Source organism: Arachis ipaensis, chromosome B04 (genome assembly GCF_000816755.2).
Source record: "Arachis ipaensis cultivar K30076 chromosome B04, Araip1.1, whole genome shotgun sequence".
Classification (NCBI taxonomy): domain Eukaryota; kingdom Viridiplantae; phylum Streptophyta; class Magnoliopsida; order Fabales; family Fabaceae; genus Arachis; species Arachis ipaensis.
Genome location: NC_029788.2, coordinates 131,399,125 through 131,408,147, shown reverse-complemented (window position 1 = coordinate 131,408,147; position 9,023 = coordinate 131,399,125). Strand labels below are relative to the sequence as shown.

The window sequence follows — 9,023 nt, the reverse complement described above, 5'->3', positions numbered from 1 at the left end:
TTGATGACTGCTCAACATTTAAACCGTCGACAAGATAGTGAAAGCTTCTGAAGCCATTTAACATCCGAAATGGCAGAAAATGTACAATTAGATAGAAATTTGGTATCAGCTGTTCAAAGAAAAACTCACCTTTGACTGCTGATTAGGCTTCCAAAATTTTCTAATGTGGACATTTGCAAGCAATAAGATCAAATGCTCTCTCTGGTTTGCAACATTGTCTTTCTGTAATTTGTAAAATCCATATATATTTATTAAAACATCGCATGGAAATTCAATTGGAATAATTAGTAACTAAGTAATCACCCTTTTTTCATCTTGAGAGAAAGTGGAATAAAGGGGCTTTTGTTTTCTTATTTGGGGGTAGGAGGATAAGACTACCCCAATAAATAGATAATTTGTCAAAGTTCCAAGTTGTACTTTACCTGAAAGCCAAACATCAGCCCAAGCCAATCCAAAATGTCTGCATCTTTATTTTTCTTGTAGTCCTTAGGCCATGGAAGACCCCTGATATTACGAAGAGCATATACAGCACCTTGTATCTGCAGAGAGAGATAGTGAGAAAGTAGAGCACCCAAGAATACAGAAATGTTTGAAGTTGAAGTTCATGCCTCGGGAAATTGCATTATCGCCTGATTTGCACCATTAGGATCAAGAGGAAGAATATTGTACGGGACAAACATCTTTTTCGTCTGCACAACTTCGTCTTGAGTCTCTAAAATCTACCACAATAGAAATGGCAAACAATCATATGTGTAACGTAGCAGACAATAGGAACCTTACAAAATATACAAATACTGATGGAGAAAAAAAGATCAGAAAAAATGGAATGGCAACAAGAGAATAGAATCCTGGGGATATAGAAAGTAACATTTAGGAGCTACAGAAAATAACCTCAGTACCTCACGATTAAGTTCCATGTCTTGAGTCGTGTTAACAGCCTTCAAAACCTCAAAAATAATATTCGCAGTCTGATATGCCTTGCTAATGGATTCACTGACAGAAGAGGCATAATATTAATCATATAACAGATAGAGAACCATCAAATGGTAAACTATGTAGAAACCTACCGGTCGGCTTTATCACCAGCATTTTGTAATGCTTGGATATATTTTTGGTAGTAATGCTGATAAAAGCTTTGCAACTCGCGAGCATCACTTTTTACTCGGCCCTCCAAAGTTAACTCATTTTCCTAACCAATATGGAATGAATTAGAATTGACACCACACCATCAAGTCAATGTAGATACAACAATGCATTCTATATTGACATACCAGAAAGATTCATAATGATATCATCCTTAAACCATGACAGAAATAATTATTAATTAGATATTAGACCTCTTCAAGACTTCAACACAGAAAGAAACTGCTGTTTGTAAACAATGCAGAATTCAGAAATTAGCAAGGACTCTGACCCAAGTTCAGCTTTCAACAGCATATCTTTTAGTGGGTTAATAATAGTTCCATACTTTATCTATGAGAAGAGCAAAAGGGACAACATAGTATAACAAGAATTTTCTCAATCCATGACAATATACAAAGTCCATTTCCCCAAAAAGCAAACTAATGCAGAACATGCATATCTAGAACAAAGAGATTATGGTGAACCATTAGCACTTACTCTTTCCAGGCGTTGGAGAAGTGCAGTTTTGTATTGGCGAACACCTCGACCGCTTGAACTAGGGTCCAACTTGTGAGCTTTGTCAAAGGCATAATATCGGCCTACAACAAAATAAGAACAGACAAAGATGCACATTTACATTAAAAAATAATCATAATAAATAACTAAAAAATAAGCAAGCCATGAATTTAGAAAATGCTATTAGCATATATGGAAGTTTATCACTTTGATACGAGTTGTAAATCAAGATTAGTTACAAGGTTACAGTAAATAGTTACTTTTCACTTACTATATGATCAAATTGTAGACCAAATTGTAACAACCTTTTTTCTTATTCTAGTAAATTTTCATATTCTTCGCTTTCTGCATATTCTCTCTTTTTGCTCTCTGATCACCGCGATTCTAAACAACAAATGCAAGCAACTTACAGAGATAAGCAACCCTGGGATTGTACTCTTCAACTTCATTGGCAACACGTAGGATCGGAGCAATCTCAACAAGAGAGGAAGGCAGAACCTCGCTGTCAAATGTGCCGAGGCCGATGATCCCGGCCGTCTGCGACCTCAAGATCCGCTGCATCTACACACTCAATAAAAAACTATAGCATGATCCGGCAAGTTATTAGAGAACCATGAAGTAGCTGCACCAATAGTTAAAAAAAAAAAGTAAATTGAGGTTCCAGAAGTGCAGTGCAGAGACGACATTAACATTTAAAAGGAAAATGCAAAGAAAATGAAAATGGCGTTGCAACTTGGAAGCCAAAAAAAAATTAATGCTTCTTACAGATGAGAGCTCAGAAGTCAGAAACCTTTGGCATAGCGCACAGAGAGAGTGGAAGCTGAATTTACAACTACAAAGCCAAAGCGAAGGGGGGAAACGGAAAGAAAGAAAACCACCAAAATCAAAAGAATACAAACTTGATGGTTGACTTGGACTAACTTCAGTCGTCGTCCGAAGAAGAAGAAGAAGAGAGTGTGCACTGTGCAATGCAATTTTTTATTTATTTTTTTACTTGGACTAACTTGTTTCGCGTGATTGTGTTTTTTTTTTTTTTTCTCTGGTACTCTCTTCGCTAAAGATGTTTTCCTCTCTTTATCTTACTTATTTTACCTACCACAAAATGTTTTAACTTGTTAGTGGCATTTTACAATAATTTAGAATGAATCAAGCAAAAAAGAGACAATACGGAAGATTAATAATTTTTTGTCATAAAAAGTAAATACATGTTTTTATGTAAAAATTGAATGTTATAAATGCAAGTATTACAAAGGTATATCTATTCTACTTAATTATTTATATTTGTCCAAAATATATTGAAATCATATGAATATAAAAAACACAACCCCAGTAAATGTTCGCCAACAGAGAGAATTTATCCTGGAAACTACTGATGACTTGGTTCAAGGTAAGTGACTACCGGACTATTACTTACATAAATAAATACTCAAGAACTCATAATACTTATTTATAAAGTGATCAAAACTCAAGTGCAGTTAACTTTATGTGAAGTTGATAGCTGAAAATCGTTAGATGACAATTTAGTCAAACTTGTCAAATCATTTAATTATTTTCAACTATCAACTTCACATAAAATTAACTGCACATGAGTTTCCACAAAAAAAAAAAAAAGTTTTCAAAGGTAAATAAAATTAGCCCCTGTTGGCTGTTGCCATAATATACAAAGCGAAATTTAGAATTGGATATTTACGTTTCGAACCATAACGTTGATTTGTATGAGAAAAATGAAAATGATGAGGACCAAATACGCTTAATTTATAGGACATTATTCTGTATTAATTTGGGACCCATGCCATGCTATGCTGCTAAGATTAAACTCTAATAGCATATACAATTGGTAAGATTTTGTAATTTACAAATTCCCCCATCGGGAGCAAAATTTAAACCCCAAACTCCTCCTTTCCCCACCCCCACCACAAAAAGAAATAACAGGAACTAAAATTAAAGGTTCCCAATGGTAAGAGCCCTGATATTCCTTGAAATCACATTTACAAATCATTGGAGGGTTCCTAAAGACTAAGTTTCTTCCATTAATAGCTTTCATGTTATTTCTATTTTCAATTCCTTTAACCATAATTTTGGACTTGTGTTATATATATTTATATTATTGCTCCATTTCAATGAATCAACTTGTGAAGAAGTGCAATTAGAAACAAGGTCATCATCACCCGATTGGTAGTTAAAGTGCAAGCAGAAGATATATAGTGGGAACCAACTAAATGAACTGTGCCAGTTCGCTCGTCCCTCACTTTAATGGTTGAAGAACCTGTCATGCAACAAAAATGATATTATTACATGTAAGAAGTCAATTCTAAATTAAAATTGAAATCCTGTAATTTTATTACCAATTCTAACCCAAACCTAAATGACTTGCAAACAGATAATGCGACCTGACTTTCTTTTCAAAAAACCAAAAAATGATACTCACAGTTGTACTCGGTCCATCCAATAACTTGACTTTCAAGGTTATAAAAGACAAGTTTATTTGAAAGCACCAAATCTGCAATAAATAAATGAAAAGTATTGTTGAAATTCAGACATTACGAAGCATAGTAGCAATAAATCATAAAGTTGGCATGGGCAAAGGTTTTTAAGAAAAATACCACCCAGTAAAGTCATATTCTTGTTATCTCTGGACTGAGTCCCACTATTTTGCCAACCAATGCACCAGAAGTTATCCTGCAGACAGGCTATGTTAGTATTTAACTTGTATTATACATAACGATTAAGAGGCATTAAATGTGGTGCTTTGCACGCTTTCAGATGGAATGAAATTGGAAAATTAGAGGAAAGAAGATTGATGCAAGCCGCACTTTTTGAAAATGTCCATATTGTTATTGATATAGTTGCTCATTTTTTAAAAGAATACTAAGATATCTCTTACTACATGACATTTTAATAAGTTGTTTTTATTTCATCTAATTTCTTTCCCTCATCATCTATGCTAGTAAATTTTTTCAAATCAATGTTGTACTGGAAGTGCAATCTCAAACAGAAAGCTTATGCCACACTTGAGAAGTAAATGACAAAGATAAAGCATGAGTGGCTCAAATGACAGAATAAGCCAACGATAGGTCCCAAAACAAGGGTCAACAACCCTTTGATAGTCATAACAACAAAGATGTAATGGGATTTGTTGTGTACTTACAGAAGCAAATAGATAATCATGCGGATAAACCTTCAAGGAGAGTCCATTTTCAAAATAGAAAGTGACAAGTGGAAATCCATCATCAACACTGCAACATCGAAACAAATAGCAGTTACAAAACTGAATGGAGAGATACTAGAAGTCATTGGGTACACTAAGGGATGTGACTAGTTATTGAAGCACCCCAACGATACATACTAAATGATTTCAGAAAAATAAACTGATAAAAACATATCGCAGTCCAGTCATGCCATGCTCAACTGCTATGTCAGAAAGAACTCTATAGAAGTGACCTTCAAAAGCACCAAATTCCATGGTGCATTGCTAACATTTCTAATGCTAATCATCAACTAACATTTTCAAAATCACTCCCACTATAGGCCTTTCCTTTCAAATCTAGCCACAAAACAAAGGATTTTCATAGTGCCTATGCTGTTCCATCCAATAGTGGAACACCATATATAAGCAGAACATGAATGCATAAACATTTCATTTTCAGATGTGTACTCAAGAAAGACAAGATTATGATAAAACCCCATCAAAGCATTAATACTGTAGAAGGATGAGTCAATGCATATTAATGCGTCATACCTTCCAGTGTACTGAAAGCATGTATACTCGTCATGGAGAGTCTGGACTTTTAAGTCAGGTTGTTGAGTAATTATCTATCCAAAGAAAGCAATTCAAACTAAAATATACAAAGTTGTAACGTAAAGTTTCTTAAAACAATGAAACTCTTATATACCTTAGACACTAGTGGCTCATAAATTGCTTCAGGTAGATAGGCCAAGGTTGTGCCACTGTCAATTATTGTCCCTTTTTTGTCCCCTTGTTGAGATGCATCTGTTGATAGACTAAGAAAAGTATGGCCAACTTGAACCCCCGTCATATTGACACTATAATGAGGCCTAATTTTTTTTTCCCATGTCAGATATCTCAAAGTATGGATTTTTGAAAAGGAAATATCATAAACAGAAGAATAAAGACTTTGTATCCAAGTATACAAAACCTTTCATATGTTAAAAAACAAAATTATCCCAAATGAGCAATTTTTAACACCAAACAAAGTATATTTGAGAGATGACATACTGGTCTGGTAATAATCGAGTCACGTTCACTTTAGGCTGCACAACATGCCCAATAGCAAAAATACCACCTCCATTTACTCCATTTAAACAATGAGCAAACATCTTTTTCACTTTGCCAGAAGAAGCAAGTTGTGAAATCAATGAAGAATTAGCTTTTCCAAATCCAAGTATTCCATCAAGTGCTTCTTCATTTGATGAGCTTAGATCTCCAGACTGTCTAGCACCACACCTGAAAAAATCAAACTCTCATGTTAAATTGGAAGGAAGGAAAAATGAAAAACAGAGGACATATTTAAGTATATCAAGCTAATTTATCATACACAAAAAAATAATTAGCAAAGCATCATGACACGATTGCCTCCAAAAAAAACATAAACTTATTCAATACTGGTGAAAGGTTTATCTTGGAGCGTGCCCAAAGTCTCCAAAGTCCAAACAACTAAACCAAAAAGCCACTATGTTTGGTAAAACTGATCAATTTCACTGATGGAAGAGTTTAAATTTAAGCAGTGAAATGGTATTAACAGAAACTGTTAACACTTAATATAACAAATAATGATTAAAAAAAAAGGATAAATTATTGTCATTTGATGATTTGAATAAGACAAAGCGGCTGCTTATAAATTTAAAAACAATCATGTGACCTCCACATATGCATAATAACATACATTACTTCCATGAGAAAACTCACCCAAATATAACACTTCCATTAGCTGAAGCCGTTTCAAGGTCTCCAGACACTTGATCATATAAGAGAACATCCTTCACGAAGTAACCTGCAGTGGAGCTGCCATCACCATATATCTCCAGATATGGACATGACACGTTAGCAGTGCATCCAGACAGAAGACCCCCATTTACCTCTTTGCAAAACTCTTGATCACAAGGAACTAGTTTACCAGAGGAGGATTCGTTGATGTCGTAGAGTGTAAGGTCCATCTTTAATACCCAAAAAGAAATTCAAATGCAAATAAGAACAGTGTTGAGGCTGTACATGGTTCAGGCATACATGCAGATTACAAGGCTGTAGGCTTATCGTAAAATGCTAGTTTTCACAATGAGAAAGGCTTCATGCATATACACTTTATAGAATATTCTTACACTATTTATATCCTGAAAATACATGTTTTCCCAAACTTATTCAAAAATAATTATCGTACAAAATTGAAATGGAGAAAAGAGAGGGCATACGCCAAGGTTACTTCTGCTGGGACATTCTTTGCACTGTATACAATTAACCCACATAATATCACTCCCAGTATCAACCTGCAAATAATAGTCCTTTGAAGGAGTCCCAATCCCAATTTTGGCATAATAAAGCCTACATAACAAAACAAAAAAAGCAAACACAATCCACCAAGAATAATTAAAATTCCATGAGCCGAAATCCAGATATAATTATACAAAGCAAACGAAAAAAACACACTCCACAAAGAGCAACTAGAAATCGGAAGCATTGATTGCATATTTGCATGCCACATTTGCTTTGTAGCGCACCTTAGTTCTCTCAAAATCATCAACTCCTCTCTCACAGTTTCTAACCACCACAAAAGCCAATGCACCAAGCAATCGACGAATAATAATAGCAAGAGCAACGACACACCGCCCGAGAAATTATTAGGTGCTCATATAGCACCAAAAAAGATAGTACTATGACAATATGTAAACTGATGTTCCAGCTTCACGAATTGGGAGGACCAACCACTAACTACCAGCATCCGAGTCCTATTTCAAGGAACCACCGAAACCAGATTAATCCGGCTCGACACAACTAAGGTCTCATAAAGGAAGTAAGATTCTCCTAACGAGAATTCCATTCCCAAGACTCTAAACACTTAATAAGTAATTAAGATTTAACAGCATTATCTTACTTAGAGCGATCCATGAATATTTTAAAGTTAGCATCTAATAATTTCTTTCTATAACACAAAATAACTCATCGAAAATCTATACTAAATAACAGCCTCAAATAAATCCAAAAAAAAAAATCAAATTCACCAATAACGATCAATAAAACAACCAAATTGGGAAATTGAGAATAAGGAATGGGCGGTACCCGACGGCATCAGGGCGGCCTGAGCCGCCCAACGGAAGGTCAACGCCGGCAAGGAGGGAGAGCTGGCGGCGGTAGTCATGAGCCTTGAGGTCGGAGAGGGAACGTTGCTGGCCGGCGTACTTGTACTTAACGCTGAAGACGCCGCCGTGGGTGGCAGCAACAGCTGAAATCGAAAACACCATCATCATCATCAACAACAACAACATCACCACACTCGTCATCATTGAAATTCTTGTCGTTGTTACAGTTGAAAATTTTCAGAATTCAGTCGTTAGAATTTTCTTCTGTATGATGATTATGTTTTGGTAAGTGTGGCGAGTCTTCTGCGTGTGTAGCTTGAAATTTCTGATTCTGGAGTTCACCTTATTGGTGGAACTGAAATGAGTATATTACAAAAAAAGAAAATGTTTTAATTGTTGACAAAAATATATTCAAAAGTGAAATGGATAAAAAATATTTTAAAAATGTTTTAAAATGTGATAAAAAAAAAATATTTGGAGCCTTGGAGGTGAAGTAGACATAAAGAAAAACTTCATGGCAATTTTTGTTATATTTTAATATTTTTAAAAATAATTTTGTCATTTAAACTTTTTTAGAATATTTTTGTCAACCACTAAATGTTTAGGAAGTTTTTTTTTTTGGTAGTGCTGAAATTCTACGGTAATCTTCCTAATTGAATACTACTATCATCATAAGTTCATAACATTAAAATTATGTGATTAAATAAAATATTATTAATTAAACAGGATTATCAAAAAATTATAGTTAAATAGAGTAATAAAATAATGAATTATCACCATTAAATCTGTAACTCCTATTATATGTAAATTTCATTATCCTAATTTAAAAATGATTATTCTCTTATTTTATCATTTTATCAACTCCTTTATTTTAGAGAAACTCAATCCTATACTGAAGTTATAGTATTTTAGGATGAATTTAACAAAATATTTTGAAACATTTTACGTACTTTTAATCGAAATTGGGTAAGAGAGAATCCAAATTTTTAGGATGAATTTAACTGAATTCATACTTGAAACATTTTAGGTAATTGTAATCGTAACTGAGTAAGAGAGAATCCGATTTGATCGAG

The 9,023-nt window shown here is 34.2% G+C and overlaps 2 protein-coding genes across 3 annotated transcripts in view; both read right to left on the bottom strand.

Annotated features, from left to right (window-relative positions):
• The window catches only part of LOC107635589 (callose synthase 3), a 26,739-nt gene extending 24,147 nt beyond the window's left edge, over positions 1 to 2,592 (bottom strand). Inside the window, exons 1-8 of the mRNA XM_021122206.1 lie at positions 2,429 to 2,592; positions 2,049 to 2,199; positions 1,621 to 1,721; positions 1,068 to 1,189; positions 900 to 993; positions 609 to 719; positions 423 to 539; positions 130 to 222 (exon numbers count right to left, since the gene is read on the bottom strand). Coding sequence (XP_020977865.1) covers positions 130 to 222; positions 423 to 539; positions 609 to 719; positions 900 to 993; positions 1,068 to 1,189; positions 1,621 to 1,721; positions 2,049 to 2,199; positions 2,429 to 2,437 — 798 coding nt within the window. The 5' untranslated portion in view covers positions 2,438 to 2,592. The remainder of the gene's footprint in view (positions 1 to 129; positions 223 to 422; positions 540 to 608; positions 720 to 899; positions 994 to 1,067; positions 1,190 to 1,620; positions 1,722 to 2,048; positions 2,200 to 2,428) is intronic.
• LOC107635588 (aspartic proteinase-like protein 2) lies at positions 3,375 to 8,325 on the bottom strand. 2 transcript variants are annotated; one of them, XM_016339096.2, is made up of 10 exons: positions 7,931 to 8,322; positions 7,066 to 7,195; positions 6,566 to 6,813; positions 5,876 to 6,103; positions 5,532 to 5,694; positions 5,378 to 5,451; positions 4,787 to 4,874; positions 4,242 to 4,317; positions 4,067 to 4,138; positions 3,375 to 3,904 (listed from the first exon to the last, which is right to left on the bottom strand). In XM_016339096.2, the coding sequence occupies exons 1-10, from the start codon at positions 8,152 to 8,154 to the stop codon at positions 3,756 to 3,758; spliced, it is 1,452 nt and encodes a 483-aa protein (XP_016194582.1). In that variant the 5' UTR covers positions 8,155 to 8,322; the 3' UTR covers positions 3,375 to 3,755. The 2 variants fall into 2 exon arrangements, with proteins under 2 accessions (XP_016194582.1, XP_020977864.1); XM_021122205.1 differs by lacking the exons at positions 4,787 to 4,874; positions 5,378 to 5,451 and having other exon boundaries at positions 7,931 to 8,325.

Excerpts from the sequence above, each read along its gene's own strand:
- LOC107635588 (XM_016339096.2), bottom strand. The coding sequence starts at position 8,154 with ATGATGACGAGTGTGGTGATGTTGTTGTTGTTGATGATGATGATGGTG. Across the intron at positions 5,452-5,531 it reads ATGAGCCACTAGTGTCTAAG|ATAATTACTCAACAACCTGA; the intron begins GTATATAAGAGT and ends TTCTTTGGATAG. Across the intron at positions 4,875-5,377 it reads TGCTTTCAGTACACTGGAAG|TGTTGATGATGGATTTCCAC; the intron begins GTATGACGCATT and ends TCGATGTTGCAG.